The sequence below is a fragment of the Elaeis guineensis genome, chromosome 4 (assembly GCF_000442705.2).
Source record: "Elaeis guineensis isolate ETL-2024a chromosome 4, EG11, whole genome shotgun sequence".
Lineage (NCBI taxonomy): Eukaryota > Viridiplantae > Streptophyta > Magnoliopsida > Arecales > Arecaceae > Elaeis > Elaeis guineensis.
The window spans coordinates 118340981-118368674 of record NC_025996.2 but is presented as its reverse complement, the minus strand read 5'-3'; the positions used below and the strand labels follow the sequence as shown (position 1 = coordinate 118368674).

General features: G+C 38.7%; 1 protein-coding gene across 1 annotated transcript; it reads right to left on the bottom strand.

Moving 5' to 3' along the window:
- Window positions 1–153: 153 nt before the first annotated feature.
- LOC140857561 (serine/threonine-protein kinase/endoribonuclease IRE1-like) lies at window positions 154–27694 on the bottom strand. Its single transcript, XM_073256743.1, has 7 exons — window positions 27055–27694; window positions 23114–23321; window positions 21362–23025; window positions 10224–10396; window positions 9864–10110; window positions 9472–9775; window positions 154–456 (listed from the first exon to the last, which is right to left on the bottom strand). The coding sequence occupies exons 1-7, from the start codon at window positions 27354–27356 to the stop codon at window positions 310–312; spliced, it is 3045 nt and encodes a 1014-aa protein (XP_073112844.1). The 5' UTR covers window positions 27357–27694; the 3' UTR covers window positions 154–309.

The following is a 27694-nucleotide window of genomic DNA, read 5'->3' as shown; positions in this document are numbered from 1 at the left end:
GAATGGAATAACACTGGAAGATAGTCCAGCTCAAACCACAAACAGCAGCAACACAATGATGACTGCTTTAATGAACCACAGAAGCGCAGCCAGAAAAGTCCAGTTATTACCAGGTGACACCACAATCTGCAAGTCATGGAAAGAATTTTCACGAGAACAAATAATGGGAATACACCCTTTCATATGTCAAGTACATTACGGCATCATTTAGGATTAGCATTACAACATACAGTTAACTTTACAAAGATTACCGACCAGACTGTGTAGATGGAGGTAATTGAACAAGATTATACAACACAACGTACAAATTTATATTAGACTTCTCTTAAAATATTTGCTGAAGGAGTCCTCTTCCCTGCAGTATGTGCAAACCACTTTGTATACTTCAATCAGCAGATTTGGGAATCGACTTGAGAAGTACCGATCAAATCCTTCAGGTACTGGCCCGAGTATTTCCTGTAGCACGAGGAATTCAGATTGCAGAAAAAGAAAAGTAAAAGTTCAGCATGACAAGCACAATATTAATGCATGTCTTTGCTAGGAAAGCGTCAAACTTTAATAACACTCTTTAGAAGTATGAGACATAAAAATGAAAGAATTTTATGAGTGTCCCTCACAAAAGAGAGAATGGAACTCGTATCATTAAGCTTGGATGGAATGATGACCTGCTTCTCTTTTCCTATTGCTTTTTCACTGGGGTCGAAAAAATTCTCATGTTCTTGCATGTTGTTGTTCCAGACCACAAAACATCTAGAAAGCTCCATGAAGAAAGATTTAAAGATATAAAGTCAGGTGAGATAAAGGTTTGATTGAGCCATGTCCAACCTGAGACTGCCTCGGTTCTACAATTCAGTCCCAACTCATTTATTTCACTGAGAATAAATCTTACAAGTGCGATACAAGAAACATCCTTGTTTCAATCTAATTCTTTCCTCTGCAACCCCTTGTACTTAACCTTATACCCTCATTCAAGCAAACACTATCAGTAAGGATCACAGGCTTGCTTAGAAAACAAAAATTGGGAATTCAAATCTACTTGCTTGATATCTGCCAGGAAATCAGTTATTAGTTTAATACACTATCAAACAAAAATATATTGATCAGATGGTTGAGATCCAAACATAAATCAAACCAGATTGATGATGGTGGTTCCAAACTTGTAGCCACTCAAGATTCAACAAGATGATATTCAAACTCAAGTTAGACAGTCCTGAGAATCAGCATGAATGGATGATCTGGATCCATTAGCAAAATAAGGAATCAATCCATGCTTAATAGATCATGTCTACACCTACAATTCTAGTAATGTAATGTCATCATGGAACAGATGTAGGTTTTCAATATTCTTTAATTAGAAGTGCTATAAAGTAGTCACCTTATGATAATTATCAGAATAACAATATTTTATTTTTTTTTTATTTTTTATACATTGTATTGGAGTATCGCATATTCGCATTGCTGGATTATCTAAAGATCAACGTATCAAAAAATTGAGGACATGGAAACACTTGCATCCATGCTAAGCCTTTAAGTCTGCATTGCCGAAGTGCCCGTGCAAACGTGGTGGTGTAGGAAGAGCCACTTCACACTCCCGGCACATTTAACGTCTTTTTAACAAAAATTCCTTATCCTAAATAGAGCTTCCAAAATCTGTTTCCAGCAAATCCTTGCTATTAAACTTTCTACCAACTCAATTTTCTCAATAGAAAGGTCTCTCCTTACCTGTGAACATCTGTAAGAGAACCCCAGCTAAGAACTTGGACAACCTCCTTTCTCTCACCCACATTCCACCGTACTCAAGCCTACACCATCACTACAAAGTATACCATTTCTTAATTCCTACAGCAAATTCCCCAATAAGCCTCAACCCCTAGTAACAACATCACCAAGGAGCTAAATGCCATCTTCCTTACTGAAGTCATGTTGTGAATCAACCATAGACCCATAGAGATCACCTTGCCCAAACCATGATCAGGACCTTTACACAAAATCATACCTAAGCACAATACAACCCGCAAAAAACTTTTCAATTAGCAACTCCAGACCACATTCCTCTAGCTTCTGAAATTTGATATCCCTAACATAAGGGATGGTAGACTGCCAATCGGAAGGTATAATTAAAAGTTGGTTGTTGAGAAAAAAGACCGTCTAGACCATCCAACAATTAAAATATATCATTACTTAGTTGCACTATTTTACAGTTATATAGCACTATTTTATGCTCTTGCATTTGCCATTTGATGGTTCATTAACTTCTTGAACTATTCCACCTTTTCCAGAAAAGAGGAACACCATTTCAACTGCACGTTTTTAGCAGTAACTATGTTTTCCTTCTCAAATTGGTTGAATAATCATCCGATGCTTCCAGCCGTTCAGGACCTAAATGGTTCTATTTATACAAATAGATGATTAAATGCTAACCGGCTGAAGTAATGACACAATTCCAAAAGTTATTTACATAAAAGTAACTGCCGAATCTAACAGATTATTTAAGGGCATGTTTAGTTGCATGTAATTGAACCTATGCCATTTACAAGTAGTGCAAAAATACTGCAGATTGCTTAGTTGCATGTAGTTCAATATCCAACATGTAAGTGCAACTACATACTTTGAACTATGGTCAATGACCATAGGTCAAAAATCAGTAATAAGGCACAGGGCATAGGATTATAATATCATTATGGGACAATGAAATAACAAACATAATATAATCTTCCAGAGAAAAAGGCTTTTCTTGACTAAGCCCAATTCATTTGGGACATGTAGATCCATTCTTTTTCTTATTCAGAAATGAGCACTTTGTCTCCATGTTTTCATGTCCGAAGTCTTTATTAATGGCAATTAGTTCATTACTTCATTTTAGTATTACAATATTATAATAAGAAGTTATAAATAAAATTAAATTGCACAAAATAATAATATTATGAAAAATAGTCAACCTAATGTGATAATAAAATTACAAAGATATAATTGTTTATAACATAAACCTTAATATAAAATACTATGACATATCTGATAATTTGTTAATGTGTTATACAATTTAACATAATAGAATTATCATAGTATTAAATAACACAGAATGAGAAGCATGAGGTTGAATTCCATGAGCTGAGGATTACCTCAGTGGTAATATTGCTACATTTCGAACAGGAGGTTCTTGGTTAGAATCCTGAGTGGTGCATCCTTGAGAATTTGGACCTAGGTAATTATAATATGGGTGGGTCCCCCTCCCTTTCTTGAAAGAAAAAAAAAACTTAATCATGGTGCTGGCACGCATATTGGTCCAGGCCCAGGCCAAGACAGTACCCAAAACGCCCGCATCTAAACTTCCAAAAAGGGGTGTTGTCTCAATGAAAAACTGGGATAATCTCCTACTAAAGAAATAAAAAAAGAAATGTAAAGAGAGGGAGCAAACATTGCATATCCTCACAAATCTCACATGTCACTCCCAACTCTGCTCGTGTCCCACACCCAAACTCGATGCCCCATGACAACACCTTCCATCCCCAATGAACCTCCTATTTCCCATGCACTCTCAAAAGACTCCTCTCCTAGCCCAAGCCACCTTTGCCACTGCCTCCTTTGAGACAGACTCCAGCAAGTCCTTCCACCCAATCCTGCAAGATCAAGTGTGAGAAATCTGCCTCCTGGATGAACCCATGTCACTTGCCACCCTCTTCAACCTCATCAATTTTGAAAACCACATCCAGCACTGCCCTAGACAACCTACTCACCTATGTCAGTAATAACACCAAGGACTTGTTTGGTTGACGGAAAGTGGAGGGGGGAAGAGGTACTTCTTGGAAAGTGAAGAAAGAGCCTCTTGTTTGGTTGGAATTTTAAGAGGAGAGAAAGTGAAAAAGGTACTTCCTATGAGAAGTCACTTCCCACATTTCATGGGAAGTGAAAATTCATGGGGGAGGTGGGTTTTGGCACTTCCCGTGACATGGGAAGTGGTAGTACTTTTTTCTTTCTTAAAATACTCTTTTAATATTATTCTAATATTTATATAAATATAATATTAATATAAATATAATATTAATATTAATATTTATTATATTTTAATATTATTGTAATATTTACATTAATATAATATTTTTATTAATATTAATATAATATTTATATTAATATAATATTATATTTATATCTATATTAATAAATTTATTATATTAAAATATTCATATTATATTAATATAATATTAATATATTAGTATTATATTAACACAATAAATTATTATGATCTAATGTTATATTATAATATATTAATGTTATATTTATATTAATATAAATATAATATTAATATTTATATAAAGTTTATAAGTAAAAATATATGATTTTATATCTACTAAGAATATAATAAGTACTTTACATAGTTTTCTCAGAAAAATAGATGCTCATCCAAACATAAGCTACTTTATAATAAATCATCTTCCCATGGTCAACCAAACATACCAAAATCCTATTTCCAGGAAGTAACTTCCTGAGAAGAAAAGTTCTTCCCACAAACTAAACGAGTCCCAAGATCCTCACCATTGACAACACCATCTATTTCCCCACCCTCAACAAGCTCACATCCCCCACCAATGCTGCTAATGCCCAACTCTGCTTCATGTACCAGGACCTCAACACCCTTATTTGCACCACCAACATGAGCGCCCTAGTCTGTAGAGGACCAAGTCTATACTAACAAAATCAATCAGTAAACTAGCTGGTATTGACCCAAACCAACCATGCTAATACATCCCAATCCATAAGAGGACAGATGTCTTAAGAGCATCTCAGGTCCCATCATCTCATCAGACTAGTATGATATCATTGAGATGCGCTGAGACCAGGATCCTTGATTAGTAACATTATAATGTAACATGATTATGCTTTAATAATGTTGCAAGGTGATATACCAATTATAATCATCTTGTTGCATTAAATATTATATTCTAACATTATTTATAATGCATGCTATAGTGGTATGCTAAAATTTATTAGATACTCTATTAAGTGATACTAATATTATAGTCTATTGCTATAATATTAAATTTATATTACAATGATATAATCATTGGTATTATAATGTACTGTATTACTAATTTAAGACAATATCATATATTAAATATTGTATATAGTGGTTAGAATTATAGTAGCACAAAATACATGATAATACATTAACATGACATAGTATATAATAAGAATACAATAATGTATTATTTGGATTACAATTGAAACAACTATTATACCTTAGCAGAAGCTAGTTATAATATATGTACTCTATAATAACTTAATAATTTAATATCTTATATTAACAAGACATTCTAGATATACTGTATCTTATAATAGTGATAATAATAATTTTTATTATATTAAATTATATTATTTTATAATGTAATATATTGATGATTATCCTTTAATATAATTATTATAAATAACATTTTCTAATAATACCGAGAAATGCTATATTATTATATGCAATAAGATTATAGAACATAAAGAATTATCTTATTAGAGTTACATCTCCTAATTATATCTAGCCAAACAATATCTTTAATTTATTGCAAATGTACCCAAGATAACATACGATTAATAAATAGCTGCCAATACTGTAATTATGGTCACATGTATGTAATCGCATCTAAACAACACTTCCCATGTTGGGCAATTAAAAGGGCTCTACATGAAAATATAAGCCATTAAAAGCAACAACTAAACCAATTGCAATTTATTATTAATCAATACTGGTTAACCTTGTTACCAACTCTAGAAGTAAAACCAAAGTAGATAAATGTCACCAGGTATGAATATGCAAAAATATTGGTAGTGGTGCAAACCTAGTAGTTGAAGAAGACAAGCAAAAATGGAAAAGAAAACCGAAATTATTGTCATCGTTGGAAAATAAAAGAGTACAAAAAAAGTGAAAAAAAAAACATTTAGAAATTGTGATTGTTAATGAACGCTTGCCCTATCAATGAGGTTATTACAGTTCCTTGCTTATTGCAAGAACATAAATGCTAAGATTGCTTTGCAAGTGAATCATTACTTCTTCCTAATCTAAGCAAACACAGATCCATTTACATGTAATGGACTATTTCATGCATTACGTTTGAACAAACTAAATAAGATATGAACATGTTATATTTTTTAAATCAGGTGCAGTACTACATAGGATATTTTGTTCTAACAACAAACAAATAATCACATATACATTTTAACGTTGCACATGGAAATTTTTTGAAACAAATGCAGGACAACTATCTAAGCAGCTTGGCAAATAAATCAGCTGTTAAACATTTAACCACAAATGGGAAATCACTGTATAGATATTTAGGCTGAGTTTTGACACCGAATACTTAACCAAGGAGAAAATAAGTTAACCATTGGTAATAAGTTCCGTACCAAATACTTAACCACACGCTAAATAAATTAAACCGTTGGTAACTACTCCCTGATCAGATAGCCATGGGTTAGAAATATTCACTGTTTGGTTGACATTCTGAGGGTTAGTGAGATAAGTTTCTCAAAAAGTGAAAAAGTAGAGAGAGAGAGAGAGAGAGAGAGAGCCTCAGTAGTTTAACTTTATGTCACCTTCCTTGATGAAATAAAGTTAACTGGCTTAAACAGCTTTTTGAGGTATTGATGGGCTCTTGTTTGGCTGGTTAAACTGCTCAGCCACCCATAACGATCACATAACCAGCATCTAGATATTGCCTTAAGTGACTGTTGGAGGGCCTAAGCAGCTGATTTTATAGCCTTAGCTAGTCACATGCATTTCCAATGATCCAAGAGCTCTTGTCAATGTCAGTGGTGTAAGCACTTCTTTCGCATTTTCTTATCCCATCCAAATAAAATATACCCTCAAGACAAAATAAAGTGAAATTTCATCGCTCTCCATTCTACTACATGAACAGGTTAGGGGTCAAATTCCCTTGTTTGCTACCTCTGCTCTAACTTTTCGACAACATTGTGCCAGCTATCAGTATTTGAAATGTTGGTCAAGAAGTTAGTCTTTCGTCATCTGCTTGTGTCACATTTTAGATTGTTGCCACAACTTTTGTTACTGGATCCTTCTTGGTGGGGTTAGTTCCTATTGTGTGCACCAATTTGAACCAGTGGTGCACCCAACCATTCCCTAAAAATGGAAAAACTATTTTCATTCATGTTATGTAATTTATAATAGCTGATGCTAAAGCCTTTAAATGCTGTTTGATTAATTGCAGTGATGACTTTTATGCTTTCACACCAAGATCTAGATGATGAGTAAAACATACCAACCAGCAATTAAACATCTCAGCAAACAAAACAAAAGCTACATAGGTCATTTGTAAATCCATCATATTATAGCATGTCAAGGCTTGCTCCAAGAAGTTTGGAGACATGATTCTCATAGCCTATATCTCTAACAACAAAATAGTAGGCACAATGGCAATTGTAAAAGAAAAGGACAAGGAACCCATGTTGAATCACTAAGTTGCATAAGAGACAAGTTTTGCATACTCAACAAAAGTGGTTAGAACTATAATCATTAACAAGAATCTTATCACTATAATCATTAACAAGAATCTTATCAATCTTAAAGATCCATGCTTCTTCTTTCTGTTGATTGGTAAATTCTTTATCAATAAAATGTTCAAAAGTACTCACCAACATTTACATAAATTTCCTTACTTCTCTTTTACAAGCTAAACACACAAATCAAGCCTCTTTTCCCTTATATCAATTGGTTCATCTAGGTACACCATACTGTACCGCAGTGGGCAATATAGGGCTTACCGTACCATATTGATTTGGTACTGGTGGTATGTAGGGTGTATTGACATTTGGTATACTGAATTGGCTCCTATATTGAGGGTATCTATATAGTGACATGACCTCAGTATGGGGCCTAGTACCGAGACAATTTATCTTGGTTCAACATCTTGGAGTGCTTTTCTTTTCCTCGTATTCTTACTTTTGCATTTGCAAGATGTAGCAAAATTTTTAATCAGAATATTAAAAACCAATAATAAGAGAGAATTTTCCTTAATACTTGTCCTAATATAATGATTTTCAAGAGAAACATAGTGAGCATGAAAAGATGAATAAACAACAGAAAATACAAAAAGAAGTTCTTATCTTTCTTTAAAATCTTGTTAAATCAAACCTTCTCATCTTTCCATTTAGATTCATTCCATGCAATTGGTTGCATGAGCTTAGACTGCAAGCATCAACGTAATCTCCTAATATTTTAGGCTTAATAATAAGCATCCCTCCTTCCTAAAGTTAACATCATGGGGAAGGCAATGGGTTCCGATGCAGCTAGCACAGAGCGAATAGCCACATGCTCCACTGAAGCAAAGCAAATCAGGAAAAAAAAAGACCCTAATTTATTTCCAAAATTAGAAAAAATTAAACAGTAGACATGCCAACCCAGTGCAAGTGCTGCCTTGACATAGTATGGGCTGGCCAGCACAGACTGACACAACCAGCACCTAGAAACAACGATTATGATAATTGTAGTTTATCAAGGTGGCTAGAGGAACAAGTCAACTAAAAAAAAAAAATTAAAAAAAAATCAATTATTAAATGATTCTTGATTCTTTCACAAACTTATATCCAGAAAAATGATTCTAAAGATAATTCCAAGCAGGAGCTCAGGTCTTTTACAAGATACTCCATGAATGGGAGATTAATGATGTTTAAAGAGAAATGAGAGATTAAGGTGTCATCGTTTATCAGTGGCCTTGCTCTTATTGATTGTTTTTGGTGCCTCATTGATGTTCATTATTACATAAATGACTATATGGGTACCACAGTAAATTTTTCTGTTTTTATCTTTATATTCATTTAGCCCTTAATTATTTGAAAATTATTGTCAAAGTTTTGGCATATCTTGAAAGCACTCGCTTCATAATCTTTTGATTGAAGTGATAATGAAAAAAGCAAAAACATAAGCAAATGTCATGCACCAGAACTTACAAATATTTCTACAAAATAAAATAGACCAAGAAAGATCAAAGCAGCCTTGAAATATGACTCATAAAATGAAGCTCCAACAAAAAATAAAATCTCTCATAACCTAAACTACTTAGCCTTTCCAGTTCTAGAAATCTTCAAAGACTAGCATTCCGTATAAGAAATAGTGGATAAGCAAGTCTGACTTTCAAGTGACCACAAGCCATATTTATCTTGTATCAAAGAACTAAGGTATCTTTAATGTGACATAGGAGAGCAAACAAATAATGTTTTGCTTCACAATACAATTTTTTGTCCAAAGGCCAAAAGGATGTAGGTGGTTGTAAACAAATCATTTTTACAGAAGAAAAATGCTTCCTAAAATGACCATTGAAATAAGACGGAATTAAATAGGGCATATCTGCAGTTGGTGAATACGAACTTGTCCAATATTCCAATCCAATTGAAAATCAGATTTCTACTGAAAGTAGCATTTGCATGGAAGTTTTAAGAAGAAAAAAAACATTATTGCAATATGATAAGGCAAACCTGAAGCTCTTTTGGAAGTTCTCTATAATGATTAAACTTGTTTCTTATTACTCGAAGAAGATCGCGCATGCAATCAAATTTATATTTTCTATAACGACCCATGTCTGTGATAAATGCAGCATCCAATTTTTCATTCCATTTCCCACCAAATGCCGCTGATGTAGCATTTTCTATAGCTTCCATAAGTTCGGATTTATTTTCCCTATCTTCTAATTCAATTCTGTCACTTGTGTCTCGAAGAAATGAAAGTCGCATTTCAGAACTCCAGAAGAAAGGGTGATGCAGTACTTCTATTGCATTTGGCCTGACAAAAATTGAGAGACATAAGCAAAGCAAGATCAAAGGGTAAAATGATAATTTAAACTTCTGAAAGCATAGAAAGGTCTTCTCACCTCATTTTCGGGTCAGGGTCTAAAAGGTGAGAAAGAAGATGTACAACTTCTGGTATATGATCCACCAAAAAGAGGTCGACGCGATTGTTGATAATGTTCGAATCCCTTTCAAAATAATTTCCAAATGGATGTTTGCCTTTTGTAATACAATAGAAAAGAATGCACCCCAAACTGAATAAGTCCACTGCACGAGTCTGACGCCCATGGAGAAGCTGCTCGGGTGCTTGCCAGCCAGAGCTACCATACCCTACAACACCTCATCAAAAATTTGAACTTAATTCATTCGAATTTCAAGATAGGATGCATCATAAAGAGACATTTTGGATGTTACATAGACTAGAATGGTTGATGTATCCTCACCAGTAGCATGATGGCTTAAGGAAGACATGTCCTCAAGAAGGCGTTTGCTGATACCCATATCAGAAAGTTTTGCATTGAGGGACCTATCAGTGCTTATTAACACATTTTGAGGCTTTAAATCCCGATGTATGATTCCCAGTTCATGCAAATGTGCGAGACCAGAAACAACATCTCTATCACAAACAAGAGCATATATTAGAAAAGTGCAAAGATCTACATTATTTGAAACCAAAAGCAACCTAAAACTAGAAATCATGTAAACAAAGTGCAAAGTGAAAAAGACAGCTGATATTGAACTTATTATTCAACCAATAGACAGATTATGATTGACCTCAAAATGAGAGATAATATGATGCTCATTATTGATCTGCTTATAGAGAATATATCTCTAATATTATGCTGAAGAATATATTCTTCAATGAAGCTGAACTTCTATATAACTTGAAATAACATCAAAGATGGCCCTGAAATAGGAATCCTTGGTAAATGAGAATCTACTATTGACCATGAGTTGATAAAGAACTAAGTACAGCACTTAAAATTTCTCATTACAGTGGGGATGTCCCCAATATGCAAGGAGCTATCAGGTTTTCTTATATGGATCACAGGATCAGCTGTAGAACCAAAAGCTTTACAAATTATAACCAAATTAAAAGAAAAAAACAATCCACCATTAATTTTCAGTCCAAACCATTAGGTCAAGCACTTATAAACTTATGATTAAACCTCCAAAAGCAGAAAGTAATTATTAAAACTTCTCTGTTTTTCCTCCGATAGCAAAAGAGAACAAAATAAGCATAATATTGGTGTTGTTTTTCTGCACCTTTCTATCCAGACACATGAATTTATATCTCAGCTGCATCCAAGAGGATGGCTATTGCTACTACTAGCCTCTGCAACATAAGATTTGATGGTCAGATGGATGTCAAGCATGACAATTTAAAAAGATCTTGATTAGATAAGGTGCATAAGCCATTGAATGATGAAGACTCTTGGTTACAAGGGCAAAGGCTGCAAATCTAGATGAGTAAGCAGAGCACAAAAGAAGCCCTAAAAGCCAGAACGAAGAGAATCTGATGGTTTCACTTGCAACAGTGTCTACGATGACGAGTGTGAACCAATGATGGATCCTAGAGAAGTGAGGAGGCAAGATTGATGGTAGAGATTCTTGAGGACTACAAATTCATCCGTGGAACAGCAGAAACTCAAATTATTGCAATATAATGAGCCCACGTGTTATGGACTTAGCCACAAGCTTGTTGCAAGGGGTGTCAGCATGGGTGTGGCACACTGCTGTGGAGGCTTTGTCACGTACCAGGAGTTACATACAATGCTTCTCGATGCTTTGGAACCCTCGGGTCCACATTGGGTGGATGTCTTGTTGAGATGTTGAGGGGAGCAATGGACAGCCAAGGTGGAGCATGGCCATGGCATGATATCACGGGACTCAGAAAGCATGATATTTGGCATGCTGGTGGACTACCAAGACATGTGCATACTTGAGGATTTCTTTTGGTTAAGGAGGGGTGTAGAGCTTTGGTCATGTTTGCGACTCCCATGGGCCCACCATGGCACAATTGTGGGGCAAGGTGGTGCCATGCTGGGATGGTCTCGTATGGAGTTCAATGCTGGTCAGACAAGCTAGCCACAATGCATGGATGGGATCTCCGAGAGGTTGGTTCTTTAGGAATTGTTCGAGCTACCTTATACATTCTTGATCTCTATGATAGAGTGATGAGGCAATAGGGGACTAGTTGGGCGATAGTTTGGCATACCCTAATAGGCAAGTCTCATGATTATTGCAGAGTGATGTCCTATGGGGATCCATGGAAGCCAGTCGGCCATGGAGTACATACGTGGCTTATAGAATATCGATTGGATTATGTGCTTTAGAATTGGGCCAAGGATCAAGGATGGCTAAGGGAGTCATACTGAGGAGAGGATAGCTGGATGGAAGGATTGACCCATCGGATATATATTTACTTGATGGGCTAACTTGGATGACAATGTCAAGGCGATGCACAATGGTGTGCAGGCAAGCTATGGACACATATGTTGGATGGTATGGCTATGGACCTTCGACGCCATAACAGAGTATCATGATATGCAAACAGGCCATGAACATTATCAAGCGGTGTGGTCATGAATGGGAAGGCATGCCGGGAATGCAAGACCAAGATCATGGCACAAGAGCTTGTGGGATGGAACTCAAGAGGGCTCGGGCATGTATGATCAACTATAGCTTCAAGCGGCTATAGGGCATGTCAGCTTGATAGTTCAACCGAGCAACACTAGAGATTGGTTTGCCTAAGCCTCATGCATAGCGGTCATGTTGCATGGTCGTGTCATGTAGATTTAGTCTTCATATTCCTATAGGGCAGCATGATCGCTTGTGGATTGGTGGTATAGTAGTTATATTGTGATATGAAAGTACTCAATTGAGAATTAGGATATCTTGGGTGAGTAGTACTTGAGAGGCCAAAGCCATAGAGTTGGCATAAAGGTACTGAATTGCAGAGCACTCTTGGGAAGAATCTTATACTACAGCACGAAGGTGTGCATGAGCATCACAATTGACCCGAGGGGTTGGGTTGCTTGTAGGCATTTGAGCATGTAGCATAGGTTCAGCTTGACAAAGTCGCTGAGCATGAGCATAGAGGTGCATGCTTGCTTTGTAGCTGGATTGTTGCATGTTTATATGCATGTCGGGTCAAGATAACACTCACCCGTGACAAGTGGTATTGGAGCTAGGTTTGCTAAGTCGATAGTCGATGCTGTGCTTGTTGTTGGCTTATGCTACAAGAGACATCAGAAGCATGCATCTGCCTTTAGCATAGGAGTGTGATGAGGTATGTCTAGTTGTAGATACAGTGGTATCCAAACCAATCAAAGGATCCAGAGATATTGAAGTCCAATGCCGAAGGAGCTGTATGTCTAAGTCCATAGTGGGTATCGACAACTCAAAGTACGAGGTAACATCCTCAATGCTAAATGACTAAGGTTGCTCATCGATGGCATGCATAGATGGGAGCTCAGAAATTGAAAGTCTACCTATTTGGGGCTGAAAAAGGGAATTCATAGTGAAGAGTCTTTGCAAATGTTGAAGTACTTGGTCTGCATGTAGAGTTGCAAGCAAGAGCATGTCAAGGGACAGGAATCTTCAAAGTGAATTGAGGTGTTAGGGCATGTCCGCAAAGGAAGTGGAAAGATGCAATGTCTGAATTTTCAAGTGCAAGTTGGGGTGAAGACTAGGAGAGTTGAGGGACCCAGTTGCACAAGGATAGGAACATTGGAAAGGGGCCATCTCTTGGGTGGATGGCTATGGTACTAAAGCACTAGAATGGCGAAAATCAAACTTGAACTTCACACAACTGCACTCAGGGTAAAGGTGCAAAAAAAAGCCAATGTAATAGACGTAGATATTTGGCCCATTGTGCTTGCTTACTGCATGGCCATGTGATGTCGGGTTGCAAGAGGTGAAGCACGAGGGCTATGCAGTTGTTGGCCAAGATGGCTATTAGTTAGGCTAGCTATAGTGTGGAATAGATCTATCAGTTCAAGCATTTGGTTTAGACATGCTATTAGGCATTGTAAGCTCAGATGTTAGCTGCAGAGGGTGTCGAGGTAGTGGAGCCACAAGAGCGAGGCCAGCTAGTGTAGTATCCTTGCATTGGTACTGCAGAATATGGGTGAAGACACAAAAGCAATTGGAATAGGTTGAGTATCTCAAGGACAACATGACAGCAATTCTGCAGAGGCAGATGGTTGGGGCTCGGAGTGAAGAATGCTATGGCAAGGGACTCGATTAGGTTGGGAAGTGCCCTTGATCAGATATTAGGGTCCCGCTTGGCAGCACTTGTGGATTTGTGTTGGTATGGGGAAGCATAGAGAAATGGGACGACTTATTAATACTTGGCTATGGTGCAGTGTGGTAGGATTTGGAGGCATGGTGCTGAATACATAAGGTCGGGTCTACCAAAGGACCGTAAGGTGGGTACATAGCAAGGCCAAACATTGAGAGATAAATTGCCAAAGGGGGCTCAGGTGGGCCTAGATCCAAATGAGGCAAGAATTAAGCCTTGGATGCAATCCAAAGAATGTCATTTTGCATTGCTGGCAGTGGATTTGAGTCAGAGTTTGTAGTCTTGCAGGGTGCAGATTTGGGTTCGCCACTCTTAGATCAAAGAGGATCAAGAGTTAAGCCTTCGAAGGAGTCCTATGAGTGCCGCTCCGCTCAGCATTCAATGGATTTCAAGGATTAGAGGACCAAGGATGCTTTGGCAAAAGCAGCGGCAGTTCTCAAATTGGGCAGTCAAAAGTACCCTTGGAAGAGTTCAACGGGTGCCACCTGGTTTTCAGTTAAAGTTGATGGTTAAAGGGCTACAAAAAGCTCAAAAGATGCAGTAACCACTCACAAATTAGGGCAATAGAGTCGAGCCTTGGAATAGTCTAAGGAGTGCCATGCATTGTAGGGTCAGAGGACCATAATGGTATAACAAAGGCACAGGCCGAAGTCAGGATTTGGGATAGTTTGGGATTCCATGGAAGAGTTAGTGTAGTGTGGATGATGAATTCTCAATGGTGAAAAAATGATCAAGGACACCAAGGCTAGGGTACTTTGGCTTGGTGCAGGTAATATTTTAGGTCAATGAGGATGTCGACAGTTGGAGTAGGGGAGAATTATCACAGACTGTAGGCTTGTCACAGGAGGTGCCAGCATGGGCATGGCACAGCGCTGTAGAGAGTTTGGCATATACCAAAAGTTGCAATGCTCCTCGATACTTTGGAACATCCAGGGTCAAGATTGGATGGATGCCTTAGTGGGGTATTAAGGAGGGGGCAACAGACAGCCAAGGCACAGTATTGCCATGGCATGATATTAGGGGACTCAAGAAGCATGATATTCGCCATAGTAGCAAACCACCAAGATATTGGTGGATACTTGAGGATTACTCTTGGTTGAGAAGGGTGCGAAGCTTTGGTCACATCCCTGACTCTCCCAAGCCCATAGGGCACGAGCCTGCTTTGGCATGATTGTAGGACAAGGGTGCGACCACCCCTGTTCATTACGTTTTTTTTTTAAATGATGATGAACAGTGATGCCGACAATGAGTTTGTCGGCTTCACTTAAAAGAAGGGGAGCGAAGATGCTAGAGGAAGGCACAGCAAGTGAAGAGGCTGCTGGACGGCGCCAGCTGGCCGTCATGGCCATCGGACTGTGAAAAAGGCATGGGGAAGCCGTGGTTGCAGAACAGGGGTGACCATCCCAGTTCATTGCTTTTTTTTTTTTAAATGATAATAAACAATGATGCTGGCAATGGATTGTAGCATTTGTCCATTAAGTGAAGCCGGCAAACCCATTGTCAGCTTCACTATTTCAGAATTTTTTTTAAAAAAAATTAGAGAAATAATGAAACAGGCAATAGGTGTATCAGCTTCATTTAAGTAAAGTTGATAAACTCATTGCCAACTTCACCGTGGTTGGAATTTTTAAAAAATCTCATGAAAAGAGATGATCACCCCTGTTTCATGCTCGTGGAACCATGGGCCACGATTTCGTCGCCTGATAGCCACGGCAGCCAGTCGGAGACCCTTCGATGGCCTCTTCGCCGACTTCTCCTCCCTTCTTTTCTTTCCCTCTCTCCTCTATCTCTCTTTCTCTCTCGACTACGGATTGGCGGAGAAAGCGAAAGCCTTGGCAGCCCTCCAAGTGCGCCCGCAGCCCACTTGTGGCCACTGCTAGCGTCTCCTCCAGCCACCCTCCCTCCCTCCCTTCTTGTCCCTCCCCCTCCGCCCCTCCCTTCTTTCTCTCTTTTTCTCCTCGCTGGATCCTTTCTTTGCTTCTGTGTCAGTTTGCACCGATCAAGTCTGGCACGAATCTACACTAATTCATACTGCCGACCAAACGATAGGGATCTCAGTATCGGTATTGATTCTGCGGACCTTGATTGTAAGCATCATGGGGTGATGTCTCACAAGGATCCATGAGAGATGGTCATCCATAGAGTACAAGTCTGGCTCATGGAAAATCAGTCGGACTGTGCCTTGTAGCTTACCAAGGACCAAGACGGCTAAGAGGGTCATGTCGAGAAGCGGACAGCTGAAAACAAAGATTGATCCATCGGATATATATTTCCTTGATGGATTGACTTAGATGCCAATGTCATGGCAATGCACAATGGTGTGCAAGCAAGCCGTGGACATAGAATGTTAGGTGGTAGGGTTGTGGACCTTCAGAACTATGGTAGAGTGCAGCGATGTGCGAGTAGGACTAGAACTGGGTCGGGCTATATTTTTGCCCGAGTCTGGCCCGAAATAATTTGTCGGGCTTTGGGCTGGGCTTAGGCCCAATTTTTTTGGAAAAAATCAGTCCAAGCCTGGCCCGAGCCCGATTGGGCCAACCCAATGCAAAAGAGATTAGGCGCATATCCCCACCTGATAATCTATCTTCATCACGATGTGCTGCCAGGGACCCCTCCATCTTCATCCGCAATGTCGTCCAGAAGCTCACCAGATCCCCCACCCACCACCAACCCCGTCCGACGGCCCCCCTCCTGTCGTCGCCCCGGCCACAACCTCCTACCTCCATCGCATCTGCCTACCACCCCTCACCCACCTGCCCCCTTCGTCCCCCACCCTCACCACTGAGCCTCCACTGTCAGCCTCTGTCGCCGTCGACGTCTGGATGTGGCCTCCCCTCTCCCTGCTCCCACCCTTCCCCATTGTTAGCGTGGCCGTAAAGTCGTCCATCTTCGCCTACATGCACTGCCTCCATAACAGCGGGGTCGAACAGTCGTCGCTGGTGCCCTCGCCGATGGCGGAGGCACTGCTTCTGCCCCCACCGACTTCCCTGTTGGGGTTCGAACGCTTGCCATCTCTGAATTAGCCGGCTCTTTGTCTTGATCTCCGTCAACCCCTCTCTTTATCTCCAGACGACCCTAATCTCCTAATCCGTCGACCCCTCTCTTGATCTCCATCTTCGGACGATTCGTCGATGTCTCCATCTCCAGATCTCTTGATCTCCTCATCCGAGACCCCTCCGTCGATGGCTCCATCTCCATCTCCGTCTCCGTCTCCGTCTCCATCTGCAGACAATGTAATGGCGGTGGCATCGAAGGGGTGGGAGAGGAAGAGGGGGAGGGAAAGAAGAATGGAATGGGCCAAGTAACGGGCCTCTAATTGGATCGGGCTCGAGCTCGGGCCGGGCTCGGCCCGGAAGATAAGTGGGTTATATATTGGAGCCCAAAACCCGGCCTGATTTTTTCAGGCCCAGCCCATAGCCCGACCCTAAGTCGAGCCGGCCCAAAGCCCATCGAGCCGGCCCGAGGCCACTTCCAGCCTTATGTGCAAATAGGCCATGAACATTGTCAAGCAATATAACCATGAATAAGAATACATGCCAAGGATACAAGATCGAGATTGTGGTACAAGAGCTTGTAGTAGAGCTTGGATAGTGGAATCCAGGTGAGCCCTCACGTGCATGATCATCCCTAGTTTCGAATCATGTTAGCTAGGCGATTCGACTGAGTGACACTGGAGATGGATTTGCCTAAGCTTCATGCAAGCGATGGAACCACATGGCCATGTCATGTGGATTTGGTCTATATATTACTGACGGTAGAGCATATCATGTGGCCGGGCCTCCAGCATAAACTATATTTATTTTTAGTTAGGCTTTGCACTAGGCCTATTTAAAATTTGTCGTTTTCTATGCCCAAGCCTGACTCATGATTAACTCTATCCGAAGGGTAGTATGGTGGCTTACGAATTGGTGACACGGTGGTTATCATAACATGAAAGTGCTTAGCTAAAAATCAGGACATCTTGGGTGAGCAGTACTTGACTTGGCACAAAGGTGGCAAGTTGCGGAGCACTCTTGAGAAAAGTCTATGCTTTGGAACAAAGGTGTGCGCTTGAGCATCATACCTGATTTGTGAGGTCGAGTTGCTTGCAGACACTTAAGGGTGTTGCATGTGTTCAGTATAATGAAGTTGCTAAGCAGAGGTGTAGAGATGCATGTTTAGCTATATGGCTAGACTATTGCACATTTATATGTTTGTCTGAGGGATGGACTCAAGAGCAAGGATTGCCGTACCGGGTTGAACCGCCCGGTACGGGGCATGCCGAACGTCCCGGCACATGCCGGTGCCGGAGAAGAAAAAGAGAAAAAGAGAGAGAAATAGAGAGAGAGGGAGGGAGGAAGAAAAAGAGGGAGGAGAATCCGCCGGAGGAGCCGCCGGAGGGTAGCCGTGGCCGTCGGACGGCGAAAAGCGCTCCCGCTGCTCCACGCGGGGAACAGGGGTGATCCGCCCCTGTTTCTCGGGGCTTTTTTTTAAAAAAGCCTTTTCAAAGTGAAGCCGGCATGGATTTTGCCGGCTTTACTTTGAAAAGGATTTTTTAAAAAAAAGCCCCGAGAAATAGGGGCGGATCGCCCCTGTTCCCCGCGCGGAGCCGCGGGAGCGCTTTCCGCCGCCCGACGGCCACGGCTGCCCTCCGGCAGATTTTCCTCCCTCTTTTTCTTCCTCCCTCCTCTCTCCTCTCTCTTTATTTCTCTCTCTTTCTCTCTTTTTCTTCCCCGATTCGTCCGTGTTTTCCTTCGTCGGTTCGCCTCGGTTCAGAACGGAACAGAGACGTGCCGTACTGTACCGCCGGCCGGCCGATCCGGCCACCGGTTCCGCCAACCTTGCTCAAGAGGATTGGCTTTGGTATGTGGCATGCTGAGGCACCATATGGGCGTTTGGCTCAAAAAACACTCACCATATGATACGTGGACACTGAGGACATTAATACTTATTAAACCATAATAATGCAGTATGCCTTATTCAAAAGTGGATATGGCTTTTCACCAATCCACTGCAGCTTGGAGACTGGGTCTGACCACCTCAAAGAAGATGATTATCATGATCCTCAAGATCATACAATCACCTATCATGGCCTATCTATTAGACAACCAAGGATATGTGGCAGCAAGAAGAAATAGTTCCCAAGACAATCACAACTCATGAGATCTACCATATTCTGGTCCAACATGAGACATCCTCAAGGAAAGGAATGTTTGAGAAGGCTTTCAAATGCACATTAAGGGGATGAGAAATGTGGATAGTTCACATACAGAGTAGATTTATATCCTAGGGTCTTAGGTATCATTTTAGTACTTTTGATTTCAAGAATATCTGATGATTGCATATGATCTGGTGTTCAATCTAAACCATGATCAGCTGAGCCTGCATAATCACTATATCCAGAACATTATCACTACACAGTTTTAGCATACAATAACTATACACCATAAGAAACAACCTATTCCAATTATTACTATTAGCGGTTTCCAATGGTAAGTATTATAAATTTCTCCAGACAATACAAGGAGTGGTCCAGCTAGCACATGTGATAGACCAATTATCAGCATTCTAATTTTGAAAGACAACTACAAGGTACTGTCAAACAATAACCTTGGCTCAAGAATTCATGTGGAGAGAGGGAGAGACACTTATATATCCATAAAAGAAAATCATTATTTATAGTCAGTAATATGTCATGATGTACTCTGGACAATTTATCTTTGAAATTTTTTTTGTTCAATCTAGTGCAATGCTAGTTCATGCTATTTTGCAGGATAGATCCCTTTAGGGATATGATGCCACATGTTAGGGCATCCTCATTGCCATGTGTGTTAGAAAAGTCAAGATTCTTTCTGAAAGACCATGTGTACAACAGCAATATAAACAAGCCAATAATAAAAATAAAAAAGAAAAACCCTTATCATGGTTTAGCATGTCTTTGGGAAAAATTGTTGCATCATATAGCTTTTCATGTTTGTGCATATTAGTCCTTGTTGGTACATCACATCACACTAACTCTAGTTAGCAAAGGCATGGTACATGGTATTTATACCCTTGCATGGAGGTGATATTTTGATTTTCATCCAGGAATTGGGAACCCAACCCCCTCCTCCAAAAAAACAAAAAAAAAAAAGCAAGTAAATAAACAAAGAAATAGATAAGTAAAGGGATGTTCATTAATTTGAACATACAATCATCAACTCCTTCGATATATTCCAAGATCTATGCTGCATATGATTAGATAAATGTGTTGAACACTGCATGTTACTTATTTTAAATTTAAGAATTTTGGACTAAAGTTATGTTGTTTCTTTTTCATTTGGAATGTCCATACCATCTTGGAAATCAAAATGGCCCTCAATACTAGTAGCACCTACTCTATCCTCAATAGTGCCATTTCCAAAGTTCCATCTAGAGGAAAGCCAGAAACAACATCTCAGTCAATTCTCTAGTCATCATTTACGTCCTTCAAAGACTGAAAAGAATAATGCTGCCCCCAAATATCAAGTGAAACCTTACTGAACTTGAAGAGACCTCGAGACACCAAAGAGTACCCTTCTTCCCCAATCAATTGAGATTAGGACCTTGTCAATTCTAAAACTAGCGAATTACTCTAATTAATCCTAGACTCCAAGTAATAATAAATTTTGCCTTGTTAACGGAGTGCATTAAACTTAGAAGTTTTACTATCACTCTAAATCAACAGCTTCAATTATTAAATTCATAGATTTTTCTTTTTGCCAAACCCTTCAGTGAAGGCCTTCTTCATTTATTTATTGAAAACATAACCATCTCATTGATAAAATAACACATGGAAGTATGTAAAAATTTTGATTGTGTCAGCATGGGGTACCATAACATTAAATTAGTGCTTTAGATAATACACTTAAAATAGAATGGAACGAAAGGGGAACCTGAAATTTGTAGAATATCTCATCAACTTTCCAAGAGAGGTTTTTGCTACTCCTTTAATTAAGTACAAGTTCTCTTATTAGTAATTTGTTTTTCTTATAGATATTTTTAGTAATTTGTTGGATGCAAAACAAATTGCAAAAGATCCATGACCACAATGAGTGAAGATTACAGCATAAAGAATCAGCAACATTTGGTCTGAATAGTATCTTGTCAAGGAATGCAGGCTGGATTCAAATCCTTGAAGAAACAAGGAGAGTGATAAATCGAGGAATTTATCAAAGTTATGGCAGGGTCCAGTAATTAAAAAGGAAAATGATATAATTATCCACAAACAATAAATAAAAGATAGAAGCAGGAACAAAAGAATGTGACTTCACTAACCTCATCAGTTTTAAGAGTTGGGATGAAGGAAGCCCATTTTCCTTCCACAGTTCAACATCCTTTTCACTACTTTTCCAATAGTTCAACTGGACTTTATGCTCGGTTACAGAGTTTGAAGTTTGACTCTCTGACAATGTCGGAGAGGAATCTGAGTATGCTTGAATTAGATCACTTAGGCTGCAAGCACAGCGCTCCAGTGAGATATAAACAAAATCAAGATCTTGCTCTACTCCATACCATCGAACAATATTTGGGTGCCTATCAGAAGCAATAAGATTCTGAATCTCCTTAAAGGCCACATCATGATGCGCAAGCAGAAGGCGTTTGACAGCAACTGGACGACCATCATAAACCCCTTCAAAAACAACAGTTCCATTGCTCCCCCTGCCAATTTCAGAATTTGAAACAAAAAGTCTGCCAACCCAACGACCATTAACAACATCATCAGCTCTGAGATTTACAAATGAGTGTCTCTCATTGTTTTGGATGTGTATGAAACTGTCAGTTTCATAGTTGTCACTTTCAGATGAAGGTTCCCTGTCATTGTTACTGATAACACCATTTTTAACATTTCCAGCCTTTCGAGCTTTTCTTTTCTTTGGAACTGCGGACTGTTGCCCCCTCAAATCAGTCACATTTTTATCATATTTGACTGAGACTCTCAGTTTTAAATAACACAGCACAGTAAAGGTAGACACTAATAGGATCAATAACAATGCCATAACTCCAAAACTAACCTTAGAAAATATAATGGAGAAAGTCCGTTCATCGGCATAATATTTTACCTCTGAACCATTATTCAGCCCTTCACATGATTTTTCTAAAGTTTTCAAATTATTTGTATTGTCATATGGCATTGGTACAGGGTTTTGGAATTGAGATCTCCACAAAAACATTTTGTTGGTATTCGGTTCAGCAATATCCTTGTTTCCTAGAGATCCATTTGCAGTTTCAGGTGAGTCTTTTAAACTACTAACAGGTACAAGCTTGTTATCTGGTGATTTTAGTAACCGTTCAGTTTCTAAATGGCATTCTAAATTGGGACAAGACTCCACAGAAATCTGTTCAGGAGCAGCAACAAGCGCCTGTGAGCAACTATCAGCAGTACTGCACACACTCAGTGGCAGACTACCAGATGGTTTCTTTCCATGTTCTTCATACAAAGTGATAGCACTTTTCAAATGAGCTGCTAAGGGGAGCATATAATTATCATGACTTGCCCCTTTTAGTTTGCCATCACTGCTAAGCAAGATGACAGGAACATCTTTTCGGTCCATGGGTGGCAACTCTAACTTATTATCCATATTAGAAGGTAGCTCATGCTCCCGTGCGCTCCCAAATGTCATGTAAGCGGTGATATCAGATTTCTTCAAACTCCACAAAGGTGTACCAAGAACTGAAGAGTTCAGAAAGTAATTTGTCCTCATCACGATTATATAGTCAGAAGTTTTAGCACCTTGGTATGAAACAGACTTCCCTTCAACCCAAGGCATCTCAGCTGTGGTCTTACTACCTGACACCTGATCTGTATAAACAACCATCCCACTATCAGCTTCAAGAATATACATATTTGTCGTTATTGCCCCAACAGTAACCACAGACTCATTTACTTTTGGTTTTCTGGCCATTTTGGTGACATAGTCTTCAAACGTCAAGTCAAATTTCTGGGTCACAAGAGGGGGAAAAAAGTAAGAAACGAGTCGAAATAAGTCAATATAGAGAAAAGTGCTTCTGATGATACATTAGGCATACCCTTTTACCAGTGTGCTTGCTATATTCATAGAAGTTCCAGTCTTCATCAAAATCCATAAAATATTCTGAAAGACCACTACTTGAAAGAGCTTGCTCTGAGTATAGAATTGGGGAACCTGTAGAAAGTTTCCACTGCATTGTCCTTGATTTGGTGTCCATCAAATAGATGGTGCCATCGACATGTACAAGAAGGGCTCTGTTATGCCCACTGGTCCAAAACAGAACTGATGTAAGAGGTTTACCTAATAAGCATATAGAGGCCTGCATACACAGACACATTTGTACTCTAACAAATTATGCTCACTTAGTAGGTCCTATCTTGATATCGCTAATCACAAGTGCGGCCCTAAAATGTACAACCAGTAGAAATCACAATGTGATTCAAGGTCCATCAAATAGCAACATGATTCATTACGTGTCGTAAAAGCTGTAAATTTTATGTCAGGAAAAAGAATGATTGAATGCAACAGAAGTCTATCATATTATTCAAGAACATTGTAGGAACAAACATCAAAATGACAGGATCCACAGGAGAATAAATTTTAACAAATGAACAATGATATGAAAAAATGACTTTGGTACGACTTTTGTACTCAGCAAGTAATTTCAAGATATGGAACTTAATTTATTCAATGCAATATCTGCAGTTTACGTTCTGGAAACTAGCATAGCAAGCCAAGCATATACATACATCTTATATCTTATATCTATATATATATATATATATATATATATTTATATATATATATATATATATAAAAGATATATTAAAACGGAGGCATTGCCAATGCAGAGCCTCCGTCCGCCATGTGTAAATCTCCATCCACCATGTATTAAAGTCTTTTAAAGCAGTAATTATTAATTCCATTAATATTTGGTGGAAGGTAAACAAATAATGGTGCTAATATCATTGAAAGATCATCAAAAGCCTAGGTAATCAAAAAGGGAAGAGAGGTGGAACTTCCGAGGTGGAGACTTCTACTCAAACTTTCTAATTAAAATAATTATTAATAAAATAAATATTTTTATATATTAATGAAATATATATTATTTCTTAAATAACTATGTAATTAGTAAAAATATTTTAGAGAAGCTATATTTTCTAAATAAAAGAGATGGTGTTGGTAAAGCCTTCCTACACCATGTCAACGACTAAGTACTCACACATGAAAGAGTTTCTGAAAGATATTTTTTTAGTGCAGTAGAAAAAGAAGAGCATTTCAATTTAGGATCTTGCAACTCTCCAAGCATTTGTATAGTTGGTTTTGTTATAATCTTAATGGCATAATATTAATAATATTGATAATAAAAATAGCATTTTAATAAAAAAATATTTTAGAAAAATAATATTTTTAGAAGATTAATAATGTTTAAGAATAGATTAATGTATTGATAAAATGATATATTAATAAAACTAATAAAAAATTTATTAATAAAATATGAATTATTTTAAAAAAATTATGTAGTTGATAAAAATAATATTCTAAGGATGTTATATTTTTTAAATAAAAGACGTGTCCCGCGTATTGCATGGATTTTATGCTAGTTAAATATGACCATCAAGCCTTTTGCTAATTATTTGCAGTTGGCCTTGTGAATCCTCATTCACTGTTTATTCTTATATAAGGGGGATTTATTTCAAAGTTTAACATGCATTTTACAACTGGCTGTCAAACTAGCATCAGCATTTTACCCTTTTCATCTGGGTTCATGACTGGCATTCGCAGTGTATAGCTGACACATATGTGAATATGAATACATTGCACATCAAGTTAATTGAAGGATGATAGGCAGCCCAATGTTCACACTCAGTAAACAATTTCCTCAATGATACAAATCTAAATCTATTCAGAAGAGTTATTACTATATAGCCACCAGAAGAAAGCATAGCAAATAAGGGAGACAAAAGCATAGCCAAATAAGGGAGGAAATACAAAGTGCACCACCCAACGGAAGAACATATCATCTGGACAAGAGATGTAAGCAAATATACTATTTCGTAAACACACCACACTGTGTTTTCAAGGAGTCTGACTGTACATGTATCAATATATATTAGGCAACATGTATGAAAAATTATACTGCAGTTAATACATGTTAATGAAACTGGAGAAGCTCCCTCTCTTAACAGTTCATTGGAAACAGAACATTAGCCAAAGATGAGGATGTATTACAGGTTTGGAGTATGTCCGAGCTTCTACATGTACCTTTGAGTTATTTGTTTCAGAGAGGTTTGGCAAAAATTCTTCCAAATGTATTGAACAAGAATAACTAAGTACAGTAAAATGGTACCAGTTTTATTTGGATAGAATAAGTTTAAAAAAAGAATGTATGACTGCAAGATGGCCAACATATGTAAATGATATGATGACTGTCTTATCACCAGAATAGCAAATGGGGAACAACTCAAGTAGGTTTCAAAAAACACAGCTAGGCTGTAATCTTAAGTTGTTTTACATTTCCAGAAAAGTTGCTGAACTGACTTTTATCATATAATATATGATAAACCAATGCATGAAGCGAGGATCACATAACGAATCAACTCTTAATTGAAACTTTTATCATATAATATATTAAGATAATAATACATACATAATACACATATGCTTTGGAGATGCCATCTTTTTCCACATCATTCAAACTTGTTTAACAACCATATTTACATGGATACTTTGATGGATTCCAAGACCCATCATTTGCTGGAAGCAAGATTAAGTATATGTACATTGATAACAGGATTCCCAGGCATAACAGATTTTCTTTTTTCATAAATGATTTAAACACATCCACAAGGGTGTACTCAGGACATAGTTGTGTGACAGATGATCCACTAACCCCATAATGGATTCTAATTTTTGTATGCATATTTTAATCATAATTAGTATCTAAATTCAAGCATTAAGAAAAATAAATCTGGAATATTAGGAAAACTCTGCATGGGCTACAAAGAGCTATTTTTCTTTCAATGGATAAAAGTAAAACTTTACATGTCATAGAAAAATTTATAAGTGAAATTTGTCCCAATCCACTTACTAATAAATTCTAGATATGATATTCTTGAGAATACAAGATTTTATTGAAAAGAAAAATCTCCTACCATTCATTATTGGTACATCACAAAAAAAAAATCTCTTACTAGTCATTATTTATATATTATAAATAAATGATAGCTAAATTGTTCAAACGCCTTAGTTATGCATAAGTAGAAACACCCCACTCATTTTGTTTTTCATTTGTTCTACATACCTTTATGTAGGCAAACAATGCAAGCCGATATGTTTATTGCCAAGTGAGACAAATTTGGTAGCTAGAAGAAGTCTATCCGCTGGTTTTACTTCAAAAAGGTCTAAAGAGCTGTTAGATGCCTTTAGATACAGCTTGAATAAGTTCTGGTGGTTACTGTTTGGGAAGTAGAAAAGATAATAGTTCGCTTGATGTCCCATCCATCTCCTCTCAAACTAAGGGAAAACTAGATCACCTCACTATTAGTCATCCGCTACATCTGTTCGTTGAGACCCCGAAATCTCATGGTGCATCACAGGAAATTGCTAGTTAACCATGGACTCATAAAAGGTAAATCCACTGACAATATCCTAAGGTACTGAGAAGACAGAGTTGACTTTATGGTGTCTATGTAACTAAGCATATAAAAATCAAGAGACTCCAAGCTGACTATCCCACTTGCACGCATGCAGCCTTGCGCTGCTCACGATAAGTAGTTCGATAATGCATCAAATGCAGCAGTATTTATTCCCACAAACAAATCAAAAGTCCAAAATGCTCGTATAGCATGAAATACCGCAATAATTCAGTACAAATTAGAGAACTAAAGGACGAAAGGTGCATCCTTTAAAGCAAACACAAAGAAAACAACCCAAAAGCCAGAACCTGGACACGAATTAGTTAAGTTTCACCTCAAAAATGGAAGATTGGGAACTCACCCGGCATCAGAACGTAATAGAGTTCTGGACCCAGCTCTTGCGCCAGAATAAGGTGACTTCAGCTCCACAGAACCATCCAGCTCTTGCACCTCTCGCTCCAATTCCGGGATCACCGGAGCTTGGATGCCAGAATCGCCGGGAGGAAGAGAAAGGAGGGGAGGCGGAAAAGAAGAAGCCCCCAAGCCCTCGCCATCCGCCGCCGGAAGGGATACCAGCGGTGGGAGGACGCCAGCGAAGAGGGACCCAGCGAGGACCAGGAAGAAGAGAAGAACGGCGGGGAACGACGACGGCTGTGGCCTCATCGGCGGCGGAGGAGGAGGAAGCGGAGGGAAACGTCCGAAGGCATGGATCGGAGAGGGATTTAATTCGGGGGCGGAGAAATCCTAGAGAAGAACGGAGGGGTGGATTGGGGGAGAAGAGAGAAGGAAGGCAGGAGTCGGGGAAGAAGAGATGCCTCGCTTGCTTGCTCGCTTGGTTTCTTCCTCGCCCGCTTTCTCGTCTTCTTCTCGCCGTTGGAAGAAGAATTCCCCTCGTCGTTTGTCGGCGCCCAATTGGGATTTTTCTTCTCGTCCTGGCAACGCTCGCGGCGCACGGTAACGAAGACTAGTTCGGTGGCTCGCTGGATCTCCGACCTCAAATC

Bases quoted from the DNA above. Each gene is read 5' to 3' on its own strand.
- LOC140857561 (XM_073256743.1), bottom strand. From the start codon at position 27,356: ATGAGGCCACAGCCGTCGTCGTTCCCCGCCGTTCTTCTCTTCTTCCTG. The intron at 10,397-21,361 runs GTTAGTGAAGTC...TGTTTGTGATAG, and splicing joins CAACTCTTAAAACTGATGAG to AGATGTTGTTTCTGGTCTCG. The intron at 457-9,471 runs GTTTGCCTTATC...CTCGTGCTACAG, and splicing joins AACTTCCAAAAGAGCTTCAG to GAAATACTCGGGCCAGTACC.